This window comes from Gobio gobio (genome assembly GCF_949357685.1).
Source record: "Gobio gobio genome assembly, chromosome: 10".
Taxonomy (NCBI): Eukaryota; Metazoa; Chordata; class Actinopteri; order Cypriniformes; family Gobionidae; genus Gobio; species Gobio gobio.
The window spans coordinates 43694144-43721729 of record NC_137116.1 but is presented as its reverse complement, the minus strand read 5'-3'; the positions used below and the strand labels follow the sequence as shown (position 1 = coordinate 43721729).

Below are 27586 nucleotides of genomic sequence, written 5' to 3'. Positions count from 1 at the left end.
AATACAGTAACAATTTGATGTGACCACTGACATTGATTATTAATATGATAAGAAATATCTTCACCAAGCATCATGTCCATATCATCTTTGTCCCTCTCTGACAATATAGTGAGGTGGTTCTCTAGAGAGTCGTTGAGCCTCAGCAGCCGAGGCACGTACATCGTCGAATGGAGTGGCGATCGGTCGGATAGCCTAAGCGAACAGGGCAGTTCCAGCGACTGTTGTTTGTCCAGGTCCGACAGCCTCGAAGAGTGGATGTGCCCTCCGCTGCCAGGTCAAGTTCCCGTCGAGCCAACGGAGACTTCAAATGGCCTTATGGAGGCTTCACCAGTGAACAGGAGCTCAACAGGTGAGACTGAAATAAAGCTGGGCGGTGTAAAGTGTACAGATGGAGATTTTTGCTATTTCATATTTCATTCTGACAGTCACAGTACAGTCACATTTAATTTCCTTTTGCTGAAATTTTCTTTCTGGAATCAAAGGGGTGGTTCCGTGGTTTTTTTCTAAGCTTGGTTGTGTTAATGGGGCGCAGTATAACATGTCTTAATACTTCTTTTTTTTTAAAACGCCGTATTTTTATTCTTATATTTTACCTTTATTCCACACCGCTGTCTCCACTGTCCTTTGAGCGGCTCGTTTGCTTCCTGCTTCTATGAAGCCCATCCCTCTGAAAAACGCAATGGTCTTAGATTGGTTAGATGGCCAAATGTAGTTTGTAGTTCTGCAACAGCTCTCTCTCTTTCGTAATGACTGCGACGTGGCCTCGCCCACTTTGTTGCGTGTTCACGGGGGCAGTGTTTATGTTAATAGCAAGGGTTTATGATATCAACAAACCGGGAAGAAGCTTGTTGTAGTCCAAACCGGCCGTTTTTGTAGGCAATAAACTGCCATAACTTTAAAAGACAATATCTAACTTTCAGCGCTGTAACTTTGCAGATACTGTTTATGCTCAAGCAGCAACATTACACACTAACTAAAGTTAAAAAAGTGAAATCGCATGCAACCACCCCTTTAACAGTAAAATGTAAGTTATGTCATTATATCACAGCCTAATTTGGCGTCAGAGATGTTTCTAATAATTCAGTTTTGTTTTCTTCATTTCAGAAAAACCTGCCGATTGTAAGAAGAGGAAAGGAGATCGTTCTTTCTTCAGGAACGTGTGTCAGGCTATGAGGCGCTCGCTCCTCTGCTGTTGTCTCGGTGCTGAGGATGTTGTGGAGCCGTTTGTTCCTCCAGCGGATCTGGAGCCAGAGCCCGATCCTGGTCCATCATCACCTGATCCAGATCCCTCCGGCGTCCAGCCAAATAACGGTCAATCCGCAGACATTATTCCTCCAACATTGTTTTAAACAGTATTATTATTTTCTTGTTTGCACTGATATTTTAAATATAAAACAAAGGATCTAGCAAGCTCATATATTTCTCATATTTTGTTTTTCAGACTCCTTTGAGACTCTCTATAACGTGGGAGAGACGATTGGATCCGGAGGATTCGGAAGAGTGTTTTTTTTCCTCTGATTCCTTGGCTCAAGCCGATTCGATTGCACATATGACGTTTTATAATTTGACGATGATTTTCCCGCCATTTTTAATTAACCTACTTTTGCGAACTCCTCCGAGGAATTTTCACAAACATTTTACCAGATCATCTTCAGACCATGCTGACAAAAAGTTATGGAATTCAAGTTGATTAGTTAAATCGTTTTTCGATAAACGCGCAAACAAATTTTACGTAGCTGTTGCAAAAATACAAAAGGCAATATCTCCGCAACGCTTTATCGTATTCAAACCAAACTTGGTACATGTCATCACAAGCATGACCTGAGGCAACATGGAGCGTTTCGGCGCAGGGCCACCTACTGGTCCAGAGATTCCAAAAAATTGCTATTTTTGCTTATAACTTCTGAACCGTCTGTCCAAAAATCAAAGTGGTCTCGTTAGATTCAGGACGGCATGCTGAGTCGTCTGATATAATTTTTTTTTTAAAAGAATAAAAAGAATTCTTTTTTTCAAACGCTTATAACTTTGGGTGTGGTTGACTTATTTTCATGGGAGTAATGTTTTTTGTCTCCTGAATCCTTGCCGAGTCCAACGACACCAGACTTGCCAGGTTTCGGCCTTTGGTTTGTGCAGCGTGGTAATTTAGCGTTTATAAAACGTTAGCTGATATCTTCAAACCCACTCGTCCGATCGAGACGAAACCAGCATCAGAAGTTTATCAAATTATCAAATTTAGCTGTTGGTTTTCTACCAGATTGCCCAGAAGTAAAAAAAAAATCTTTCATTCTTTAAAAAAAGAAAAACTTTTATTCAGTACTAACAAATCGTGGTAACAATATTAAGGAAAGTGAAACTGAGACGTATGTTAAATCCACCACAATGTTTACAGTGTCACCAACACAGATGTCCTACTGAACATGTATATAAATGTGTGGGCTGTTGGAGTTCATGAATGGTTATTTATCATGATGATCTGGCAACCTCTAACTGAACTGGACTATAGCTGTTGTGCCTGGATTTGTTTGTAAAGCTGGATGATCTTTGACATCGTAACATCTGTATTGCTGTTGCCGACCAGGTTAAGCTTTCATTTCAAATGTGAATGTTTTGATATGGCAATTTTGTAGAAACCTCAGTGCTTTTTGACTGTAATGTCTTTGCTATTAGGGTTTGTCACAGCAGAAGTGAAACTTCTGTTTTCTCCCCATTTGAATTAGTCGTATGAATTTTATTTTTTATTTGCTTTATGTGAAATAAATGTGACGTTAAATCAAAATTTTGTCCTCAAGTCTGTAAAACCTATTTCAAATCCAGTTTCAGTTTATTTACCACATTATGGCAACTCCGATCAGCAACCCCCCCCCCCCCCCCCCGTACGCACACTGTGTACCATCATTTCAATACGTTTTTGTAAAGTAATTTCTAAATCATGTATAATATCAATCATTGTGTGGTACTTAATGTATAATCATCAGATTGAATGGAAAGAGGACTGCTGGAGTTTACCCAGTAAATACTGTCTCACCAATAAAATTAAAGAAATTACATATACGGTTATTCATTTGATTTCCAGTGAAACAAGTCTCAAGATGTTTTAGGGACATGGAGACAACATGCATCTTTTGTAAAACAAGAAGAATCCATAAAACATTTATTCATTTAATGTTTATGTTGGATTGATGTTGATTATCTGATATTTAAATTCACAAAACTAAAGATCTATCTGGTAAAGATATATTTTTGTTTTACAAAAATAAGAGGTTGGAGCAAAATTTGGTGGTTAACTTGATAATTACGTATGGAAAATAACGTGTAGGCTACCCAAACAGAAATGGACAAATAATAAACCTAACATTATATTATTTAAAACTGAACTTAAACATTATATTTAGGCCCTAACAGATGCAAGAAATAAAGAGCGAAACGGATGTATAGAATTTTTGAATTCTTCTCTTTTTGGATTTTTTTTGTTGTGAGTTTTCCCCAGTATAGTTTATTTTTGTTATTTTTAATGTTGTTAAAACATTGTTGTTTTTCTGTTGTTTCCTTTGATGCTATTATGAATGTAATGGATAATAATACACTGTGATCCTCTGTATTGTAGGCCTATGTCAGGGGTGTCCAATCCTGCTCCTGGAGGGCCACTGTCCTTCAGAGTTTAGCTCCAACCCCAATTAAGCACACCTGTACAACCTAATCAAGGTCTTATTAGGCATACTAGAAACTTCCAGACAGGTGTTGAGGCAAGTTGGAGCTAAACCCTGCAGGACAGTGGCCCTCCAGGACCGAGTTTGGACACCCCTGGCCTATGTTGTTCGTTCTTGTTATACAATAAAATAATAATTTTGTGGTTGACTTTTCCCTTGCCGTAGTTGAGCGTGTTTACAAAAAACAATGGGAAAGTAGCGCAAGGCAATAGAAAACCGCGGTCTGTGTGAATGGCCCCTTTAGGGGTGCTTCTCAATTCTTATTTGTGCATTCTCGTTTCCTTTCCTATCTTCCTTTCCACGCGTCTTATCTCCACCCCTTCAGGGTGCGAGGGAAGGACGCAAGGAAAAGACGAGAGGACAGAGGAATTGAATCAAGTGAAATGATATCCTCGCTACTGAAGCGTCACTTCAAGTACTAAATGAATGATGACTCTACACCGCTGGATTTATCTTGCATGTCGGGATTCTTGAACATTACAGATAATTATTTATATTGTAACAGTTTCAACCTCCACAAAACACCAAATCTGTATTTTTTTTTAAATTACCAGTTATTATTAACAATTAATTATTCCCAGTTATGAACTGCTTTTTATTTGTTAATAGTATTACAGTTTGTTTAATTTTCTTGTGCTCTGCTATAATTCTGCAACTGTCCTAGGCTAGAGTTTTTGTAATTTGACATACATTTGCGTCTTGTTCATGTAAACAATAATGATAATTATAATAATACTAGGCTAATTAATAAACTGTGGCAAGATGTGTAACGTTTAGTCGATAAAACACTCCTCAGGAAGAAGCCTCAATCAGGGCCAGCCCAAGCCTTTATGGGGCCCTAAGCAGAATTTTATTTGGGGGCCCCTTGGTGCCACCAATACAATTGACTATTGTCAATTCTTGATAATTCGCACACCCAGTATCGATGTTATTCATTGTAGCTGTGTTGCTTATATCATGTCTGCCTGTCATGTTTTTACCCTTATACGGTTTTTAATTGTGACAATAGCAAACCCACAAGAGTGCTCAGGTGTTAATATTCAAAGCCTTACAGTTCTACAGTTCAGACTGGGATATGTAGGCCTACTTAACAAAAAAAAAAAAAAGAAGTCTCTTGTGCTGAATCTGCTCACTTTTCCCCAGGATTATTTGATGAATAGAAGATTCAAAAGAACAGCATTTATCTGAAATAGAAATTGTACTCAACTGTTTTCAACACTGATAATAATCATAAATGTTTGTTGAGCATCAAATCCTCATATGAGAATGATTTGTGAAGGATCACGTGACACTGAAGACTGGAGTAATGATGATAAATTCAGCTTTGATCACAGGTAGGGATGGGCGATATGGACTTAAAAATTTATCCCGATATTTTCTAGTATTTATTGCGATAACGATATCAATGACGATACATGTAGTATCATTCCCCATGTTTAAATTTTTTAATAATTTTTTTATGTAAAATTCCACACCAGCCTTTTCAGAAATTGAAAAGTTGCAGATATAATTGTCTTCTGTAAAAGTGCAGGAAATGTTTAAATAGTGCAACTGTGCTAAAAAACGTCACACAATACAAACAAAAATAATTTTTAAATCAATGAAAAGTTTTACATGTAAACCGATTCTGTATTTATTCATACATGGTGCAAACAGTGGTAAAAATAGCAGAAACAGCAAAAGTAATTATCCCAAAAATGTCTTCAGATTACAAAAAAGTTGAAAATAATGATTTAATGATAGAACTTCAGTAATTTGAGTTGATAATATAATAATACCACGAATTATTCTACTAATAAAAATAAACTGCACTAAGGAATAATGAGCTTCTGGGTTCATGAATATTAATCACGTTGTCAGCGTTCATTCCAACTGATTGGCTGAAATCAAAACAGGCACAGTAATAGGTGCGCGCCAGCCAATGAGATTCCCGTTTGTGCATTCCTTTCTTCCTGTTCACGAAAGGCTGAATAATTCCAAATAAACGCCATTACTTTACAGGAAAATGCAACAAAGGATATTGTTTACATGTAGCACGTCAATTCTGTTTGGTATAAGACTCTCTCGCTCTCTCTTTGAGTGTGTGTGAAACACTGAGCGCTCTCAGTCGCGCGCCTCACACTAGTGTTTAATGTGCGTCATATACACTGCGCATTCATTGAGATTAACTGAAATAGTGTGCTTTACCGATCGATTGAGACAGAGCGAATCTCTTAAGTGCTCAGTCCAAGTGCTCAGCGAGTGAAAATACATCTGTATGGTTCAGATTGCCCTCAGGTAGCCCCTCGTTTAGCTATGAACTCTTCCGCAGCTTCCACCATAGTTGTTTTCGTTCTGCACGTGAGATGCGGATTCAGTGCCGCAGCTCCTATCAAGCACTGCGCGTAGAGCACCAAGTGCTGAGGGGGCACCACAAGAAATTCTCTCTCCAACCCCCGTTCAGCTATACAGAGTGACGAACGCAGCCACCGCGGCCATCATAAAGTAATAACGTTTAGGGCATCAAGAGACGGCCAGCGGTGGCACGGTGCGGATGGGTCGCGCCATCAACTAGGCTTTATCGTTATTATCGCGGGAAGGCAAATTCTTATCGTGGGGAGAATTTTTACCGGTATATCGCAAACGATAAGATATCGCCCATCCCTACCAGACAGGCTCCAAAATCCCTCCGTCCGTCTTCTCCCACCCCTGACCCTCGTCATAGGGTTTAAGGCCTCCGGAAGATCGGCTCAGCTGCCCGCTTGCCCGCTGGATGTGAGGGATGAGTGAGTCTTGGCAGTGGGGCAGGCGAGCAAAATCGACTCTCGACTTAATGCTGAGGGTCTCGTCTTCTCCCACAATCTTCTTGAGCATCTTGCTCCTGACCGGCTTGACTGATGTCTCACATGCTTGACTGTACATCACACACGTGAAGACCTCCAGCTGCTCCTGCACTTCCAACTTCACCTTCCACTCATCGCACAGCTGACTGGAGGAAGATTGTTGGGATAATTGCTAAGTTTGCTCTCTCCAAATATTATATTCAATACATTCAAATTCAATTGTCTAAAATTCATCCACCAACCTGAAAGCCTTTTGAAATTTGGGGTTCTTCTGGAGCTTTTTGAGCGGTGTCACCTTGCCCTTGCCTTTGAAGGTGCTGGTGCAGTCCTCACCACTAAACACACAGTAGCCGAGCAGCTGCTGCAGTCCGGCTGCCCAAGAGGAGTGGCCAGCTCTGGGACATTGACCAGCTGACGGTGGCGGCCCATGCCAGTGTCGAGGTAGATGACAAGGTTGATGGTGTCAGCGTGATGCAGGATGAAGGATGAAGAAGATGTCGGTGTCCAGGGTCCTCACTACTGCCGACTTGAATCCCAGCTTGACGGCATGATGCAGGCGGAGCACAAACGGCTGTCTATCTCCTCCTGGTCTGACTGGAGGGCATGGATCTCAATAAACTCAACCTGAAATGGCAGAAAACACCCCAATGCACGGTAGCTTATATTCTTGGCAAACAATCTGCTAACACAAGACCTCACTGAAGTTTCCTAGGTATGGATCAATCAACTTCTCCATCCGACGACATTAGCTGATGAGCTGTTCCCTCCACAATGAGAGCAGCCGCCTCGCACTTCTCCAGTTGGGATGCTTCCTCCTTACTCCCCCAGACCTTGAGCATCAACTGATAAACGACAGAAAGCGAGTTTAATTGTATCGATAAGAGCAGGGGTTTGGCAGCCCAGAGTGAGAGATATTAATATTATTAACCCTATAAAGCCTATTGTATAATATTTGATATGTACATTTCTAAGGCCTCTTTGATCATGATAAACATAATCAAAACTTTGCTGAAAAAACATCTGCACACAATCTACTGTTGTCTGATTGATAGTTTGATTATCCATACATAATGTTTTAGGAAACCCATGTTAAAATGTGAGTATCAAATATGATCCATCAGGCTTTTGAGTTTATTTGTTCATCTCTCAGTCATCAAAAACTACAGAGCTTAGATCGTGAAAGCATTTCAATATAATCTTACTAAGACATTATTGGGGAATATAGAGTGACAACAGATATTTATATGCATTTTAAGACTATTATAAAGATCTCACTGACTGACATTACAAGCTATCAGAATTTCATCTTACGTTTTGACAATATAAATATCAGCAGGTGCACAAAATTACACATTTTTGCTCAGTTTGAGCTTCTGAATAAAATTAAGGTGTTTTTTTCCCCTCTTTGAAAATCTTAATCATAGTCTAATAATATCATAGTATATGCGCCATAAAAGCCTGAAGTATGAAACTCAACTAAACACAAACACACATACATAAACTTTCATTTTAATACCATGAAAAAAAAGTTAAAATAATACGAACTAAAAAATTCACCATTAAACTAATACAAGGAAACATTATTTAAAACATTTTTTATTCATATGCAATAATATAGAAAAATATAGTAAAAAATAAATAAATAAAAGTATTTAGCAACACATTTTGATGCATGCAGAGTAAGGTGACCAGATTTCTGAAATGGAAACTTGGACATTTCCGATTTGAGTGGTCAAAATATCACTAAATCTCATTTGTTATTAGGCCTGTCCATTAATTAAAAACAGGGACAATATATTTTTGAATGTTTTTTGTTGTCGTTGTGGGCTGGGCTCCCTATATTATTATTAACATTAACAATTATTATGATTTAGTTTTATTATTATTACGATTTTTGGTCTGGTTTTAATACAATTCACTGCACCCGCAAAAACAAAAACAAAAAAACAATCAAACAATGAAAACAGTTCATAGTAAAACCACCACTGTAAATCACAAGCCGTTCAAAACAATATTAGAACATGATTTAACAAAAACACATTACACAAATAAAACAACATAAATATGGAATAAAACTATTTAACAAATATAATTGTATTTAATACTTTAATTTTCACAAGTTTATACTGTATAAATTACTTTTTTTCTTTTACTTCAAATGTTTTGTTACGTTTGTGCTTGAAATAACTGTTACTATCTTTAATTGGTCTTGTTATTTTGCATTTTAGGCTTATTTTATGCATGTATTTAAGTATGTGTGTATTCTGCACATGTATTTGTTGTGAGCTAGGGTAAGGTGTAATTGTTTAGCTTTTATATATATATACACACACACACACACACACACACACACACACACACACACACACACACACACACACACACACACACACACACACACACACACACACACACACACACACACACACACACACACACACACACACACACACACACATATAGTAATTTGTACTATATGTAGTATGTTAGTATGGTAGTATGCTACTACCTTGAAAGTGATAACGATGTTTCTTTAGATATTTGACGATAATGGCGGTCTGCTTTCGGTGACGTTCATCATGAAGCTGCGTGCGCGACCAAGTAGAGTCAGCGCAGCTCACAGCGCCATCCGCTGGTGAAAGAATTACAACATGATGCCCCAGCAGCTGCTGTATGTTGGGCTTTTTTGCAATGTATATGCCGGTTGTTTTGAACGAGCTGTAAAAAACGGGGACATTTCTGGAAAACGTCCGCCTGGTAATTGTAGAGATATCTAGCATTTCTGAGTGATGATGATGCAGAGGAATCACTGATTCAAAGTTTTGAACTGATTCAATGAAACAGATTCAGACTTTTTATTAAAGAAAACGTCCAAATTAAGTTCATAACTATTCAATAAATGTGTTTAGATCGATGCGCGGTCACGTGCTCTGCTCATATGAATGATTTGAGTTTTAGTTGCTATGGCGACGCATGTTATGAACATTGTTATGAATTGATTCTGATCTCATATGCAGGCGCACTGATCGCGATCTGTTGTTGAGAGAGACGAGGCGAATTCAAAAACTTTTGCAGAATATTTTCTGTGCTGACTGAGATTTTGAAGCTGTTCGGACGATTCCTGAGACAAGAGTTTTATTCTGGAAGAACAACGCAGGAGATATCCTTTACACAGAGTTATATTTTTGAGTTTTAGTTCTTATTATTTATATAGTGCTATCTTATTGTTCTTTTCTTATTTTAGGAGTTTCAAATTTTATTTCTTTTTATTTTTTTATTTTTCTGGGAGGAGTATTTTTGAGGAGAGTTTATTGTATTGTATTGTATTGTGTTGTGTTGTGTTTTGTATTGTTTTTATTCCAGATTGGAGGAGGATGTCGATGGCGAATATGATGGGTGAAACAGGAGGTGAGTGCTTTAGGTGTTTCATTTGTTTATGGGATGTTATGTTTCTGAAATATTCCAGCCTCTCCAAATCCAGGAGAGCCACTTTCTCTCAGACGGCTGGTCAGGAGGTTTGGAGACCCTGTTCTGTTCTGATGACCGACCCAGACACAGATCCAGGAGCTTCCTACACATTTAGCACTTATGTCTTCTGAGTTTTGTGTTTCTGTGTCCACAGGTCAGACGGACAGGAAGAGGGAGTGGCAGAGCGGCAGCCGGGAGAGCCAGGACGATGGACGTCCATCCACTCCATCTAAACTCTTACGCAGAGGTCAGAATAGGCTTTTATTGAAGAAGTTATTGCTCAGTTATCAAATAATGTGTCATTGAAAATAGAAAGTTGAAAAATAAATAAATACAGTAACAATTTGATGTGACCACTGACATTGATTATTAATATGATAAGAAATATCTTCACCAAGCATCATGTCCATATCATCTTTGTCCCTCTCTGACAATATAGTGAGGTGGTTCTCTAGAGAGTCGTTGAGCCTCAGCAGCCGAGGCACGTACATCGTCGAATGGAGTGGCGATCGGTCGGATAGCCTAAGCGAACAGGGCAGTTCCAGCGACTGTTGTTTGTCCAGGTCCGACAGCCTCGAAGAGTGGATGTGCCCTCCGCTGCCAGGTCAAGTTCCCGTCGAGCCAACGGAGACTTCAAATGGCCTTATGGAGGCTTCACCAGTGAACAGGAGCTCAACAGGTGAGACTGAAATAAAGCTGGGCGGTGTAAAGTGTACAGATGGAGATTTTTGCTATTTCATATTTCATTCTGACAGTCACAGTACAGTCACATTTAATTTCCTTTTGCTGAAATTTTCTTTCTGGAATCAAAGGGGTGGTTCCGTGGTTTTTTTCTAAGCTTGGTTGTGTTAATGGGGCGCAGTATAACATGTCTTAATACTTCTTTTTTTTTAAAACGCCGTATTTTTATTCTTATATTTTACCTTTATTCCACACCGCTGTCTCCACTGTCCTTTGAGCGGCTCGTTTGCTTCCTGCTTCTATGAAGCCCATCCCTCTGAAAAACGCAATGGTCTTAGATTGGTTAGATGGCCAAATGTAGTTTGTAGTTCTGCAACAGCTCTCTCTCTTTCGTAATGACTGCGACGTGGCCTCGCCCACTTTGTTGCGTGTTCACGGGGGCAGTGTTTATGTTAATAGCAAGGGTTTATGATATCAACAAACCGGGAAGAAGCTTGTTGTAGTCCAAACCGGCCGTTTTTGTAGGCAATAAACTGCCATAACTTTAAAAGACAATATCTAACTTTCAGCGCTGTAACTTTGCAGATACTGTTTATGCTCAAGCAGCAACATTACACACTAACTAAAGTTAAAAAAGTGAAATCGCATGCAACCACCCCTTTAACAGTAAAATGTAAGTTATGTCATTATATCACAGCCTAATTTGGCGTCAGAGATGTTTCTAATAATTCAGTTTTGTTTTCTTCATTTCAGAAAAACCTGCCGATTGTAAGAAGAGGAAAGGAGATCGTTCTTTCTTCAGGAACGTGTGTCAGGCTATGAGGCGCTCGCTCCTCTGCTGTTGTCTCGGTGCTGAGGATGTTGTGGAGCCGTTTGTTCCTCCAGCGGATCTGGAGCCAGAGCCCGATCCTGGTCCATCATCACCTGATCCAGATCCCTCCGGCGTCCAGCCAAATAACGGTCAATCCGCAGACATTATTCCTCCAACATTGTTTTAAACAGTATTATTATTTTCTTGTTTGCACTGATATTTTAAATATAAAACAAAGGATCTAGCAAGCTCATATATTTCTCATATTTTGTTTTTCAGACTCCTTTGAGACTCTCTATAACGTGGGAGAGACGATTGGATCCGGAGGATTCGGAAGAGTGTTTTTTTTCCTCTGATTCCTTGGCTCAAGCCGATTCGATTGCACATATGACGTTTTATAATTTGACGATGATTTTCCCGCCATTTTTAATTAACCTACTTTTGCGAACTCCTCCGAGGAATTTTCACAAACATTTTACCAGATCATCTTCAGACCATGCTGACAAAAAGTTATGGAATTCAAGTTGATTAGTTAAATCGTTTTTCGATAAACGCGCAAACAAATTTTACGTAGCTGTTGCAAAAATACAAAAGGCAATATCTCCGCAACGCTTTATCGTATTCAAACCAAACTTGGTACATGTCATCACAAGCATGACCTGAGGCAACATGGAGCGTTTCGGCGCAGGGCCACCTACTGGTCCAGAGATTCCAAAAAATTGCTATTTTTGCTTATAACTTCTGAACCGTCTGTCCAAAAATCAAAGTGGTCTCGTTAGATTCAGGACGGCATGCTGAGTCGTCTGATATAATTTTTTTTTTAAAAGAATAAAAAGAATTCTTTTTTTCAAACGCTTATAACTTTGGGTGTGGTTGACTTATTTTCATGGGAGTAATGTTTTTTGTCTCCTGAATCCTTGCCGAGTCCAACGACACCAGACTTGCCAGGTTTCGGCCTTTGGTTTGTGCAGCGTGGTAATTTAGCGTTTATAAAACGTTAGCTGATATCTTCAAACCCACTCGTCCGATCGAGACGAAACCAGCATCAGAAGTTTATCAAATTATCAAATTTAGCTGTTGGTTTTCTACCAGATTGCCCAGAAGTAAAAAAAAAATCTTTCATTCTTTAAAAAAAGAAAAACTTTTATTCAGTACTAACAAATCGTGGTAACAATATTAAGGAAAGTGAAACTGAGACGTATGTTAAATCCACCACAATGTTTACAGTGTCACCAACACAGATGTCCTACTGAACATGTATATAAATGTGTGGGCTGTTGGAGTTCATGAATGGTTATTTATCATGATGATCTGGCAACCTCTAACTGAACTGGACTATAGCTGTTGTGCCTGGATTTGTTTGTAAAGCTGGATGATCTTTGACATCGTAACATCTGTATTGCTGTTGCCGACCAGGTTAAGCTTTCATTTCAAATGTGAATGTTTTGATATGGCAATTTTGTAGAAACCTCAGTGCTTTTTGACTGTAATGTCTTTGCTATTAGGGTTTGTCACAGCAGAAGTGAAACTTCTGTTTTCTCCCCATTTGAATTAGTCGTATGAATTTTATTTTTTATTTGCTTTATGTGAAATAAATGTGACGTTAAATCAAAATTTTGTCCTCAAGTCTGTAAAACCTATTTCAAATCCAGTTTCAGTTTATTTACCACATTATGGCAACTCCGATCAGCAACCCCCCCCCCCCCCCCCCGTACGCACACTGTGTACCATCATTTCAATACGTTTTTGTAAAGTAATTTCTAAATCATGTATAATATCAATCATTTTGTGGTACTTAATGTATAATCATCAGATTGAATGGAAAGAGGACTGCTGGAGTTTACCCAGTAAATACTGTCTCACCAATAAAATTAAAGAAATTACATATACGGTTATTCATTTGATTTCCAGTGAAACAAGTCTCAAGATGTTTTAGGGACATGGAGACAACATGCATCTTTTGTAAAACAAGAAGAATCCATAAAACATTTATTCATTTAATGTTTATGTTGGATTGATGTTGATTATCTGATATTTAAATTCACAAAACTAAAGATCTATCTGGTAAAGATATATTTTTGTTTTACAAAAATAAGAGGTTGGAGCAAAATTTGGTGGTTAACTTGATAATTACGTATGGAAAATAACGTGTAGGCTACCCAAACAGAAATGGACAAATAATAAACCTAACATTATATTATTTAAAACTGAACTTAAACATTATATTTAGGCCCTAACAGATGCAAGAAATAAAGAGCGAAACGGATGTATAGAATTTTTGAATTCTTCTCTTTTTGGATTTTTTTTGTTGTGAGTTTTCCCCAGTATAGTTTATTTTTGTTATTTTTAATGTTGTTAAAACATTGTTGTTTTTCTGTTGTTTCCTTTGATGCTATTATGAATGTAATGGATAATAATACACTGTGATCCTCTGTATTGTAGGCCTATGTCAGGGGTGTCCAATCCTGCTCCTGGAGGGCCACTGTCCTTCAGAGTTTAGCTCCAACCCCAATTAAGCACACCTGTACAACCTAATCAAGGTCTTATTAGGCATACTAGAAACTTCCAGACAGGTGTTGAGGCAAGTTGGAGCTAAACCCTGCAGGACAGTGGCCCTCCAGGACCGAGTTTGGACACCCCTGGCCTATGTTGTTCGTTCTTGTTATACAATAAAATAATAATTTTGTGGTTGACTTTTCCCTTGCCGTAGTTGAGCGTGTTTACAAAAAACAATGGGAAAGTAGCGCAAGGCAATAGAAAACCGCGGTCTGTGTGAATGGCCCCTTTAGGGGTGCTTCTCAATTCTTATTTGTGCATTCTCGTTTCCTTTCCTATCTTCCTTTCCACGCGTCTTATCTCCACCCCTTCAGGGTGCGAGGGAAGGACGCAAGGAAAAGACGAGAGGACAGAGGAATTGAATCAAGTGAAATGATATCCTCGCTACTGAAGCGTCACTTCAAGTACTAAATGAATGATGACTCTACACCGCTGGATTTATCTTGCATGTCGGGATTCTTGAACATTACAGATAATTATTTATATTGTAACAGTTTCAACCTCCACAAAACACCAAATCTGTATTTTTTTTTAAATTACCAGTTATTATTAACAATTAATTATTCCCAGTTATGAACTGCTTTTTATTTGTTAATAGTATTACAGTTTGTTTAATTTTCTTGTGCTCTGCTATAATTCTGCAACTGTCCTAGGCTAGAGTTTTTGTAATTTGACATACATTTGCGTCTTGTTCATGTAAACAATAATGATAATTATAATAATACTAGGCTAATTAATAAACTGTGGCAAGATGTGTAACGTTTAGTCGATAAAACACTCCTCAGGAAGAAGCCACAATCAGGGCCAGCCCAAGCCTTTATGGGGCCCTAAGCAGAATTTTATTTGGGGGCCCCTTGGTGCCACCAATACAATTGACTATTGTCAATTCTTGATAATTCGCACACCCAGTATCGATGTTATTCATTGTAGCTGTGTTGCTTATATCATGTCTGCCTGTCATGTTTTTACCCTTATACGGTTTTTAATTGTGACAATAGCAAACCCACAAGAGTGCTCAGGTGTTAATATTCAAAGCCTTACAGTTCTACAGTTCAGACTGGGATATGTAGGCCTACTTAACAAAAAAAAAAAAAAGAAGTCTCTTGTGCTGAATCTGCTCACTTTTCCCCAGGATTATTTGATGAATAGAAGATTCAAAAGAACAGCATTTATCTGAAATAGAAATTGTACTCAACTGTTTTCAACACTGATAATAATCATAAATGTTTGTTGAGCATCAAATCCTCATATGAGAATGATTTGTGAAGGATCACGTGACACTGAAGACTGGAGTAATGATGATAAATTCAGCTTTGATCACAGGTAGGGATGGGCGATATGGACTTAAAAATTTATCCCGATATTTTCTAGTATTTATTGCGATAACGATATCAATGACGATACATGTAGTATCATTCCCCATGTTTAAATTTTTTAATAATTTTTTTATGTAAAATTCCACACCAGCCTTTTCAGAAATTGAAAAGTTGCAGATATAATTGTCTTCTGTAAAAGTGCAGGAAATGTTTAAATAGTGCAACTGTGCTAAAAAACGTCACACAATACAAACAAAAATAATTTTTAAATCAATGAAAAGTTTTACATGTAAACCGATTCTGTATTTATTCATACATGGTGCAAACAGTGGTAAAAATAGCAGAAACAGCAAAAGTAATTATCCCAAAAATGTCTTCAGATTACAAAAAAGTTGAAAATAATGATTTAATGATAGAACTTCAGTAATTTGAGTTGATAATATAATAATACCACGAATTATTCTACTAATAAAAATAAACTGCACTAAGGAATAATGAGCTTCTGGGTTCATGAATATTAATCACGTTGTCAGCGTTCATTCCAACTGATTGGCTGAAATCAAAACAGGCACAGTAATAGGTGCGCGCCAGCCAATGAGATTCCCGTTTGTGCATTCCTTTCTTCCTGTTCACGAAAGGCTGAATAATTCCAAATAAACGCCATTACTTTACAGGAAAATGCAACAAAGGATATTGTTTACATGTAGCACGTCAATTCTGTTTGGTATAAGACTCTCTCGCTCTCTCTTTGAGTGTGTGTGAAACACTGAGCGCTCTCAGTCGCGCGCCTCACACTAGTGTTTAATGTGCGTCATATACACTGCGCATTCATTGAGATTAACTGAAATAGTGTGCTTTACCGATCGATTGAGACAGAGCGAATCTCTTAAGTGCTCAGTCCAAGTGCTCAGCGAGTGAAAATACATCTGTATGGTTCAGATTGCCCTCAGGTAGCCCCTCGTTTAGCTATGAACTCTTCCGCAGCTTCCACCATAGTTGTTTTCGTTCTGCACGTGAGATGCGGATTCAGTGCCGCAGCTCCTATCAAGCACTGCGCGTAGAGCACCAAGTGCTGAGGGGGCACCACAAGAAATTCTCTCTCCAACCCCCGTTCAGCTATACAGAGTGACGAACGCAGCCACCGCGGCCATCATAAAGTAATAACGTTTAGGGCATCAAGAGACGGCCAGCGGTGGCACGGTGCGGATGGGTCGCGCCATCAACTAGGCTTTATCGTTATTATCGCGGGAAGGCAAATTCTTATCGTGGGGAGAATTTTTACCGGTATATCGCAAACGATAAGATATCGCCCATCCCTACCAGACAGGCTCCAAAATCCCTCCGTCCGTCTTCTCCCACCCCTGACCCTCGTCATAGGGTTTAAGGCCTCCGGAAGATCGGCTCAGCTGCCCGCTTGCCCGCTGGATGTGAGGGATGAGTGAGTCTTGGCAGTGGGGCAGGCGAGCAAAATCGACTCTCGACTTAATGCTGAGGGTCTCGTCTTCTCCCACAATCTTCTTGAGCATCTTGCTCCTGACCGGCTTGACTGATGTCTCACATGCTTGACTGTACATCACACACGTGAAGACCTCCAGCTGCTCCTGCACTTCCAACTTCACCTTCCACTCATCGCACAGCTGACTGGAGGAAGATTGTTGGGATAATTGCTAAGTTTGCTCTCTCCAAATATTATATTCAATACATTCAAATTCAATTGTCTAAAATTCATCCACCAACCTGAAAGCCTTTTGAAATTTGGGGTTCTTCTGGAGCTTTTTGAGCGGTGTCACCTTGCCCTTGCCTTTGAAGGTGCTGGTGCAGTCCTCACCACTAAACACACAGTAGCCGAGCAGCTGCTGCAGTCCGGCTGCCCAAGAGGAGTGGCCAGCTCTGGGACATTGACCAGCTGACGGTGGCGGCCCATGCCAGTGTCGAGGTAGATGACAAGGTTGATGGTGTCAGCGTGATGCAGGATGAAGGATGAAGAAGATGTCGGTGTCCAGGGTCCTCACTACTGCCGACTTGAATCCCAGCTTGACGGCATGATGCAGGCGGAGCACAAACGGCTGTCTATCTCCTCCTGGTCTGACTGGAGGGCATGGATCTCAATAAACTCAACCTGAAATGGCAGAAAACACCCCAATGCACGGTAGCTTATATTCTTGGCAAACAATCTGCTAACACAAGACCTCACTGAAGTTTCCTAGGTATGGATCAATCAACTTCTCCATCCGACGACATTAGCTGATGAGCTGTTCCCTCCACAATGAGAGCAGCCGCCTCGCACTTCTCCAGTTGGGATGCTTCCTCCTTACTCCCCCAGACCTTGAGCATCAACTGATAAACGACAGAAAGCGAGTTTAATTGTATCGATAAGAGCAGGGGTTTGGCAGCCCAGAGTGAGAGATATTAATATTATTAACCCTATAAAGCCTATTGTATAATATTTGATATGTACATTTCTAAGGCCTCTTTGATCATGATAAACATAATCAAAACTTTGCTGAAAAAACATCTGCACACAATCTACTGTTGTCTGATTGATAGTTTGATTATCCATACATAATGTTTTAGGAAACCCATGTTAAAATGTGAGTATCAAATATGATCCATCAGGCTTTTGAGTTTATTTGTTCATCTCTCAGTCATCAAAAACTACAGAGCTTAGATCGTGAAAGCATTTCAATATAATCTTACTAAGACATTATTGGGGAATATAGAGTGACAACAGATATTTATATGCATTTTAAGACTATTATAAAGATCTCACTGACTGACATTACAAGCTATCAGAATTTCATCTTACGTTTTGACAATATAAATATCAGCAGGTGCACAAAATTACACATTTTTGCTCAGTTTGAGCTTCTGAATAAAATTAAGGTGTTTTTTTCCCCTCTTTGAAAATCTTAATCATAGTCTAATAATATCATAGTATATGCGCCATAAAAGCCTGAAGTATGAAACTCAACTAAACACAAACACACATACATAAACTTTCATTTTAATACCATGAAAAAAAAGTTAAAATAATACGAACTAAAAAATTCACCATTAAACTAATACAAGGAAACATTATTTAAAACATTTTTTATTCATATGCAATAATATAGAAAAATATAGTAAAAAATAAATAAATAAAAGTATTTAGCAACACATTTTGATGCATGCAGAGTAAGGTGACCAGATTTCTGAAATGGAAACTTGGACATTTCCGATTTGAGTGGTCAAAATATCACTAAATCTCATTTGTTATTAGGCCTGTCCATTAATTAAAAACAGGGACAATATATTTTTGAATGTTTTTTGTTGTCGTTGTGGGCTGGGCTCCCTATATTATTATTAACATTAACAATTATTATGATTTAGTTTTATTATTATTACGATTTTTGGTCTGGTTTTAATACAATTCACTGCACCCGCAAAAACAAAAACAAAAAAACAATCAAACAATGAAAACAGTTCATAGTAAAACCACCACTGTAAATCACAAGCCGTTCAAAACAATATTAGAACATGATTTAACAAAAACACATTACACAAATAAAACAACATAAATATGGAATAAAACTATTTAACAAATATAATTGTATTTAATACTTTAATTTTCACAAGTTTATATTGTATAAATTACTTTTTTTCTTTTACTTCAAATGTTTTGTTACGTTTGTGCTTGAAATAACTGTTACTATCTTTAATTGGTCTTGTTATTTTGCATTTTAGGCTTATTTTATGCATGTATTTAAGTATGTGTGTATTCTGCACATGTATTTGTTGTGAGCTAGGGTAAGGTGTAATTGTTTAGCTTTTATATTTATATACACACACACACACACACACACACACACACACACACACACACACACACACACACACACACACACACACACACACACACACACACACATATAGTAATTTGTACTATATGTAGTATGTTAGTATGGTAGTATGCTACTACCTTGAAAGTGATAACGATGTTTCTTTAGATATTTGACGATAATGGCGGTCTGCTTTCGGTGACGTTCATCATGAAGCTGCGTGCGCGACCAAGTAGAGTCAGCGCAGCTCACAGCGCCATCCGCTGGTGAAAGAATTACAACATGATGCCCCAGCAGCTGCTGTATGTTGGGCTTTTTTGCAATGTATATGCCGGTTGTTTTGAACGAGCTGTAAAAAACGGGGACATTTCTGGAAAACGTCCGCCTGGTAATTGTAGAGATATCTAGCATTTCTGAGTGATGATGATGCAGAGGAATCACTGATTCAAAGTTTTGAACTGATTCAATGAAACAGATTCAGACTTTTTATTAAAGAAAACGTCCAAATTAAGTTCATAACTATTCAATAAATGTGTTTAGATCGATGCGCGGTCACGTGCTCTGCTCATATGAATGATTTGAGTTTTAGTTGCTATGGCGACGCATGTTATGAACATTGTTATGAATTGATTCTGATCTCATATGCAGGCGCACTGATCGCGATCTGTTGTTGAGAGAGACGAGGCGAATTCAAAAACTTTTGCAGAATATTTTCTGTGCTGACTGAGATTTTGAAGCTGTTCGGACGATTCCTGAGACAAGAGTTTTATTCTGGAAGAACAACGCAGGAGATATCCTTTACACAGAGTTATATTTTTGAGTTTTAGTTCTTATTATTTATATAGTGCTATCTTATTGTTCTTTTCTTATTTTAGGAGTTTCAAATTTTATTTCTTTTTATTTTTTTATTTTTCTGGGAGGAGTATTTTTGAGGAGAGTTTATTGTATTGTATTGTATTGTGTTGTGTTGTGTTTTGTGTTTTGTATTGTTTTTATTCCAGATTGGAGGAGGATGTCGATGGCGAATATGATGGGTGAAACAGGAGGTGAGTGCTTTAGGTGTTTCATTTGTTTATGGGATGTTATGTTTCTGAAATATTCCAGCCTCTCCAAATCCAGGAGAGCCACTTTCTCTCAGACGGCTGGTCAGGAGGTTTGGAGACCCTGTTCTGTTCTGATGACCGACCCAGACACAGATCCAGGAGCTTCCTACACATTTAGCACTTATGTCTTCTGAGTTTTGTGTTTCTGTGTCCACAGGTCAGACGGACAGGAAGAGGGAGTGGCAGAGCGGCAGCCGGGAGAGCCAGGACGATGGACGTCCATCCACTCCATCTAAACTCTTACGCAGAGGTCAGAATAGGCTTTTATTGAAGAAGTTATTGCTCAGTTATCAAATAATGTGTCATTGAAAATAGAAAGTTGAAAAATAAATAAATACAGTAACAATTTGATGTGACCACTGACATTGATTATTAATATGATAAGAAATATCTTCACCAAGCATCATGTCCATATCATCTTTGTCCCTCTCTGACAATATAGTGAGGTGGTTCTCTAGAGAGTCGTTGAGCCTCAGCAGCCGAGGCACGTACATCGTCGAATGGAGTGGCGATCGGTCGGATAGCCTAAGCGAACAGGGCAGTTCCAGCGACTGTTGTTTGTCCAGGTCCGACAGCCTCGAAGAGTGGATGTGCCCTCCGCTGCCAGGTCAAGTTCCCGTCGAGCCAACGGAGACTTCAAATGGCCTTATGGAGGCTTCACCAGTGAACAGGAGCTCAACAGGTGAGACTGAAATAAAGCTGGGCGGTGTAAAGTGTACAGATGGAGATTTTTGCTATTTCATATTTCATTCTGACAGTCACAGTACAGTCACATTTAATTTCCTTTTGCTGAAATTTTCTTTCTGGAATCAAAGGGGTGGTTCCGTGGTTTTTTTCTAAGCTTGGTTGTGTTAATGGGGCGCAGTATAACATGTCTTAATACTTCTTTTTTTTTAAAACGCCGTATTTTTATTCTTATATTTTACCTTTATTCCACACCGCTGTCTCCACTGTCCTTTGAGCGGCTCGTTTGCTTCCTGCTTCTATGAAGCCCATCCCTCTGAAAAACGCAATGGTCTTAGATTGGTTAGATGGCCAAATGTAGTTTGTAGTTCTGCAACAGCTCTCTCTCTTTCGTAATGACTGCGACGTGGCCTCGCCCACTTTGTTGCGTGTTCACGGGGGCAGTGTTTATGTTAATAGCAAGGGTTTATGATATCAACAAACCGGGAAGAAGCTTGTTGTAGTCCAAACCGGCCGTTTTTGTAGGCAATAAACTGCCATAACTTTAAAAGACAATATCTAACTTTCAGCGCTGTAACTTTGCAGATACTGTTTATGCTCAAGCAGCAACATTACACACTAACTAAAGTTAAAAAAGTGAAATCGCATGCAACCACCCCTTTAACAGTAAAATGTAAGTTATGTCATTATATCACAGCCTAATTTGGCGTCAGAGATGTTTCTAATAATTCAGTTTTGTTTTCTTCATTTCAGAAAAACCTGCCGATTGTAAGAAGAGGAAAGGAGATCGTTCTTTCTTCAGGAACGTGTGTCAGGCTATGAGGCGCTCGCTCCTCTGCTGTTGTCTCGGTGCTGAGGATGTTGTGGAGCCGTTTGTTCCTCCAGCGGATCTGGAGCCAGAGCCCGATCCTGGTCCATCATCACCTGATCCAGATCCCTCCGGCGTCCAGCCAAATAACGGTCAATCCGCAGACATTATTCCTCCAACATTGTTTTAAACAGTATTATTATTTTCTTGTTTGCACTGATATTTTAAATATAAAACAAAGGATCTAGCAAGCTCATATATTTCTCATATTTTGTTTTTCAGACTCCTTTGAGACTCTCTATAACGTGGGAGAGACGATTGGATCCGGAGGATTCGGAAGAGTGTTTTTTTTCCTCTGATTCCTTGGCTCAAGCCGATTCGATTGCACATATGACGTTTTATAATTTGACGATGATTTTCCCGCCATTTTTAATTAACCTACTTTTGCGAACTCCTCCGAGGAATTTTCACAAACATTTTACCAGATCATCTTCAGACCATGCTGACAAAAAGTTATGGAATTCAAGTTGATTAGTTAAATCGTTTTTCGATAAACGCGCAAACAAATTTTACGTAGCTGTTGCAAAAATACAAAAGGCAATATCTCCGCAACGCTTTATCGTATTCAAACCAAACTTGGTACATGTCATCACAAGCATGACCTGAGGCAACATGGAGCGTTTCGGCGCAGGGCCACCTACTGGTCCAGAGATTCCAAAAAATTGCTATTTTTGCTTATAACTTCTGAACCGTCTGTCCAAAAATCAAAGTGGTCTCGTTAGATTCAGGACGGCATGCTGAGTCGTCTGATATAAATTTTTTTTTAAAAGAATAAAAAGAATTCTTTTTTTCAAACGCTTATAACTTTGGGTGTGGTTGACTTATTTTCATGGGAGTAATGTTTTTTGTCTCCTGAATCCTTGCCGAGTCCAACGACACCAGACTTGCCAGGTTTCGGCCTTTGGTTTGTGCAGCGTGGTAATTTAGCGTTTATAAAACGTTAGCTGATATCTTCAAACCCACTCGTCCGATCGAGACGAAACCAGCATCAGAAGTTTGGAAACAAAGGTCGATAGCTATAAGTTAATACCCAAATGTCAAAATATTGATAGTAAGGGGTAGTAAAATCCAATCAAAGTCAGGTGTCAGTAATTTTTTATGTGTTTTTTCAAATAAAAAGTCTATAACTCCTAAACAAAACAAGATATTTTCACCAAAATTTACACACATATGTATGGGCTCACTCCGAAAACACATAAAACCTATTGTAGGATTGTGCCTCTTGGTGGCGCTATAATTAAACAAAATATGAAATTGGCTCTATACAACTCAATGTTTTAATGTGGGGTTTTAACATTTTTGCTTCAAATGTCTTCACTAATTTTTTCATTTGGTCTGCTGCTAGCTTCCTTATTTGCTTTTGTTGCACTTGGCTCCAGTATTGCTGCTTGCAGCCATATTTAAACTAGCATTTGCTCATCAAAGATTACTCCATTGGGTTCTGACCTCATAGGGGAGGAAGAGAGCCTGGGATGTATGTTTTATCTTTATTGTTTTGAGCTTTGTACATGCTAATAGATGTAAATAATATATGTTGTAAGGTTGAAATGTCATGAAGGTTTGTTTGTTTATGCTTTGTCACCTGTTTGTAACTTATAGGTTTTCCCCTAAAATTATGTTTTTCATTTTTTCAGACAGCCATTTTAGGGCAGGGAGGTAGTGTGAAGGAGAGATTTAATCTCGTTTGTATTTTTTGGTCCTGTACATTGGCATAGCCAACTTACATTCGTGTATAGCAAATTTATTTTCCTCTGTATTATTTTTCTTAAAACCACTCTGGACTGTGCATTTTTGTCCCTGTCACTTATTTTACACCTCTGTCCGCTGGTACATCCTGACAATAGTGTCTTATATGTGACCTGATGACCCCTTTGAATAAAAGTATCATTTGTTTGTTGAACCCACAGCCTTGCAAAGTACACTTCTTTTATTTAGTTTTATTGTATTGGTTTATTTGATAGGGATTATGCATATAAATGAACATTGTTGTATAAAAATACATCATGTAAATATGCCAGAATTAGTCAAAATAACTACTTTTCATCTGCAGTCCCTAGGCAGGTAACATAAGACTAACAAGAAGACAGCCCACAATCAAACAGCATTCATTCACTATAGAGTAAAATATACACATAATAATGACATATACATTGATAAAACAAAAAACAAAGACACATAATGGCAAAGACATTGTTCATCCACCTCTATACTGCATTCAATAAACAGTGAAAATGTATGGGTTATAAATGTGTGAGTACATGTCTGGTTTTCTAGAAGCAACTGTTTTAAGTGAGTTTTAAAGGTTTTCAATGTAGGACATTCTCTTATTGGAAGGGGCAAACTATTCCAGAGTTTTCCGTCTATTACTGACAATACGTTTTGTCCAAAAGTGGTGCACCTAAATGGTATCACACTGTCCCCTTTCACAGAGGCCTGTGTACTCAGTGGTGGAAATGGCCGAAATTCACTACGTTTTTTTTTTGTTTTTTGAGTTGCACAGTTTAAGAGGTCACAAAAACCTTCTAAATAAATTGTCCCCAGGTTAAATAAATCTGTTGAATGTTTTGGATGGTTACTGTACATCTCAGTTTAGTGCTTTGAAAATGAACAATTAAACATGTAAAGGTGAATCTAGTTGTAAGGCAGTTATATATTTATCGATTAAAAAAAGTAACTAATTAATCGCACATTCAACATCTGCGTTTTTAATATTTTTTCATTGTAATAATTCCACAGTTACTCTCTAAACTTATGTAGAAACAACTTAAAGACAGTATATTTGAAATATTTGTTGTAATGGCATATTTTTATGAAAACTGCTACCGATGTCTCTGAATTTTTTTTCCTTCTTTTAAAACATTAATGATAGACATTCAACATTTAGCTAAACATTTAATATTTGACAACTGTTTATGATAGATGTATTCAACGACCCACAGTAATAATACAGTGATGTAAACTGTTCATATTTTTTTATGGAATTTCGCCATATTTTATTAAAATATGTTATAAGACACGTTTTGCACTTTTGACATAGTGAATATTGAATGTGTGCATATTTTAAATAAAATACTATAAGCAAAGAGTTTAGCCTAAATGGATTACCTCACATCTAGGCTACAATTAGACTAGAACTGCTTTTACCATTCTTATTTCTTTTTTTTCTGTATTACCTTAAATCCATTTTAATCCTTATTTTATTTTCCAGGTATCATTATTACATGCTTGGCCTGTGTTTTCATTGCATTTCCAATTTTGACCAGCATGGTTCGCCATTTGTGTGTGTTTTGTGCATATCTCGCATGCATTTCTGAATTACACTGTGCGATTCTGGATCTGATTTCACTCGATATAACGGAAATTCAAGCTCTTTTCGGGAAAGACGGCCGGATCATTTTTAGATGACCATTTATGTATTATTATTATATTTATAGACAGGATCATTTCAGGCATGTTAACACAGCTTTATCATTTCAAAGTTTCTGTTATGGCATCTGTTAATGTTCTGAATTCTCCATGTTCAGCATAATAACCGGAGATGTGCGCAGAATCAGCGCTGCAAGTTACAGAATATTGCGCAACATGCGCAGCTTACGCTCATTTAGTAGACTGAGAATATGCGTAGCGCTAGTCGCTGGATTGCTCGCACTTTAAGGACATTGTATGAGTAACGTACAAGTAAGTCCAGTGTTATTTGAATATTAATGTTGTATTACAAGTGTATTCGTTGCAGATACTGTTTATAAGTTTTATTCATTTATATGCATATGCAATCTATTTATCTCACGTGAGTTATGCGCTGAATCATTGACGTCAATCCTTTGAAGTTTAAGGATGAAGACACTTTATGTTGAGTTTATTTATATCACTTAAGTGATTTATATGTTAATGATTATTTCTCTTTAACTGTTCTAGATCAACCTTGCACATGTCCATCTGTGTTAATACAAAGCAATCATTAAAAGGCTATCATCTATCCATGACTCTGAGTTCTCTGACATGAACACTGTGGCGGTCAGTGCACATTGATCCAGATATATCCTAATTCAGAACAGTTAAAGTAACGGGTTTTCGGTCAAAAATCACAGTTCATCATTCCAGATAATTTACCTCAAGCACGTACCAATGGAGAAGCATTTCCATTGGCTGCAGTCTGCCGGTATTGGCCAATCACAAAAGTTGACATTATGCAGCCTTTATCACAGAATATTCTGCTACGTTTTTATTATTATACATTACATTACGTGTATATGTGGCTATTATATTGTAGATTATTGAGTTGCTAAAATATACAAATCCTTTTAATTAAAAAAATAAATAAAATTGAACCATTTTTTTTTTAGCTGGAACTCCGTCCTCCCTCGAAACCCCTTTTCCACCCCTGCGTGTACTACCACCGCTTTGGAAGAAGCCATGCAGCGGAGGGGCATTAGAATGTGACACCTTCATATTTTTTTATGTTTAGGTAGAGATCGACATGACTTAGTGAGCCAGTCATCAATGTGAGCCATTGCAGATGTAAGTGTGGATGCCATCTCTTGGTAGTTCTTAGCATGTGTAAAGATTACAGCATATCTGCATACATCTGAACATCAACATTTTTACATGCCTCTGGCAGATCATTTATATACAGTGTAAACAGGATTGGACCAAGTGTGGAGCCTTGGGGGACCCCTACTGGACATTCACAGAATGGGGACTTTGAATCATTAAAGTCCCATTGAACCGGAAGTTGCAACTGACTTTATTTCAGTGCTGTGACGTATTTCCAGGTGAAACGGAATATTGAATAGAGGGTAGGGTTTTACTTCAGCGCTCCTCCTCTCCATCTTGCGCTCATAGCAGACTAACGGATGGAGGGGAGTGGTTAAGGATATTCAAACCCAAGCCGGCGCATAGTCGTCATCGGAAAGGGAACGCCATTCAAGACCGGAAGTTACTTTTCAGATTTTGTTTAAAGATTACCGCGGCAAACAATTTTTTTCTGTGTATTAGCTTGCACGGATTAGTTGTTCACCCTAAGACCTGTAATGTGGGCTAACAAATTAAATAAGATCGATTTAGATTTCATGAGGACTTTAACACAACCACGTTGCTTTCTACTGGATAGGTATGATTTTATCCAGTTTGAGAGCTTGTTCAGAGAAATTGAAATATGTTAATTTAGATAAAAGAACTTTGTAATTAACAGTATGGAAAGCTCGTTTTAGATCTATAAAGACAGCACCAACATAAGAACTCTTATCTAGATAGCCTTTAACCTTTCCCAGAAACACACAGTTGAACCCTGAACCCAAATCCCATAGGGTGGAATAAATTATTGCTTGTATTGAGATGTTGAATCAGTTTAGCCACCCATTTTTCGACTATACCAGGGCCATCTTTCAAGCTGATGGCACAATGGATTGACTTAAAGGGGTCATGAACTGGCTTTTTTATTTTTTTATACTGTTATCTGAGGTCAACTTATGACGTTTGTGTGGTTTTTACATTCAAAAACATCATAATGAATAAGTAATAGGCTATTTTCTGCCTTGGTTTTGAGGCTCTCTGAAAAACACTCGGATTTGATGGGCGTGCCGCACTGAACACTTGGAAGTAAACGCCCACGGCTAGGATTGGATAAGATTTGCATATTTAATGAGCTTCAGTCAGTCCATATGGGTATCTTCTGGGGAAATGCTCAGAGGACTCGCAAAATATCAAACAAACACAATGATTAAATCACACACACTCTCGCGGACACAGACAC

General features: G+C 38.3%; 3 protein-coding genes and 2 long non-coding RNA genes across 5 annotated transcripts; 3 read left to right on the top strand and 2 right to left on the bottom strand.

The window, feature by feature from the left end:
• The first annotated feature begins 132 nt into the window (after positions 1-132).
• On the top strand, positions 133-1928 carry LOC307132552 (uncharacterized protein). The gene is made up of 3 exons (XM_079826945.1): positions 133-349; positions 1105-1311; positions 1442-1928. Exons 1-3 carry the CDS (start codon positions 256-258, stop codon positions 1516-1518), a joined length of 378 nt encoding a protein of 125 aa, XP_079683071.1. The 5' UTR covers positions 133-255; the 3' UTR covers positions 1519-1928.
• A 2758-nt stretch (positions 1929-4686) lies between these two features.
• On the bottom strand, positions 4687-9138 carry LOC307133292. Its single transcript, XR_013817420.1, has 4 exons — positions 9039-9138; positions 7229-7371; positions 6772-7153; positions 4687-6675 (listed from the first exon to the last, which is right to left on the bottom strand). It is a non-coding gene; the product is annotated as an uncharacterized lncRNA (long non-coding RNA).
• Positions 9139-10459: 1321 nt separating this feature from the next.
• LOC307132510 (uncharacterized protein) lies at positions 10460-12255 on the top strand. Its single transcript, XM_079826883.1, has 3 exons — positions 10460-10676; positions 11432-11638; positions 11769-12255. Exons 1-3 carry the CDS (start codon positions 10583-10585, stop codon positions 11843-11845), a joined length of 378 nt encoding a protein of 125 aa, XP_079683009.1. The 5' UTR covers positions 10460-10582; the 3' UTR covers positions 11846-12255.
• Positions 12256-15013: 2758 nt separating this feature from the next.
• LOC307132217 lies at positions 15014-19419 on the bottom strand. Its single transcript, XR_013817268.1, has 4 exons — positions 19320-19419; positions 17556-17698; positions 17099-17480; positions 15014-17002 (listed from the first exon to the last, which is right to left on the bottom strand). It is a non-coding gene; the product is annotated as an uncharacterized lncRNA (long non-coding RNA).
• Positions 19420-19827: 408 nt separating this feature from the next.
• On the top strand, positions 19828-23737 carry LOC307132216 (uncharacterized protein). The gene is made up of 5 exons (XM_079826388.1): positions 19828-20225; positions 20440-20532; positions 20725-20964; positions 21720-21926; positions 22057-23737. Exons 1-5 carry the CDS (start codon positions 20192-20194, stop codon positions 22131-22133), a joined length of 651 nt encoding a protein of 216 aa, XP_079682514.1. The 5' UTR covers positions 19828-20191; the 3' UTR covers positions 22134-23737.
• The last annotated feature ends 3849 nt before the right edge of the window (positions 23738-27586 follow it).

Excerpts from the sequence above, each read along its gene's own strand:
- LOC307132216 (XM_079826388.1), top strand. The coding sequence starts at position 20,192 with ATGTCGATGGCGAATATGATGGGTGAAACAGGAG. Across the intron at positions 20,965-21,719 it reads AGTGAACAGGAGCTCAACAG|AAAAACCTGCCGATTGTAAG; the intron begins GTGAGACTGAAA and ends TCTTCATTTCAG. Across the intron at positions 21,927-22,056 it reads CGGCGTCCAGCCAAATAACG|ACTCCTTTGAGACTCTCTAT; the intron begins GTCAATCCGCAG and ends TTTGTTTTTCAG.
- LOC307132510 (XM_079826883.1), top strand. The coding sequence starts at position 10,583 with ATGTGCCCTCCGCTGCCAGGTCAAGTTCCCGTCGAGCCAACGGAGACT. Across the intron at positions 10,677-11,431 it reads AGTGAACAGGAGCTCAACAG|AAAAACCTGCCGATTGTAAG; the intron begins GTGAGACTGAAA and ends TCTTCATTTCAG. Across the intron at positions 11,639-11,768 it reads CGGCGTCCAGCCAAATAACG|ACTCCTTTGAGACTCTCTAT; the intron begins GTCAATCCGCAG and ends TTTGTTTTTCAG.
- LOC307132552 (XM_079826945.1), top strand. The coding sequence starts at position 256 with ATGTGCCCTCCGCTGCCAGGTCAAGTTCCCGTCGAGCCAACGGAGACT. Across the intron at positions 350-1,104 it reads AGTGAACAGGAGCTCAACAG|AAAAACCTGCCGATTGTAAG; the intron begins GTGAGACTGAAA and ends TCTTCATTTCAG. Across the intron at positions 1,312-1,441 it reads CGGCGTCCAGCCAAATAACG|ACTCCTTTGAGACTCTCTAT; the intron begins GTCAATCCGCAG and ends TTTGTTTTTCAG.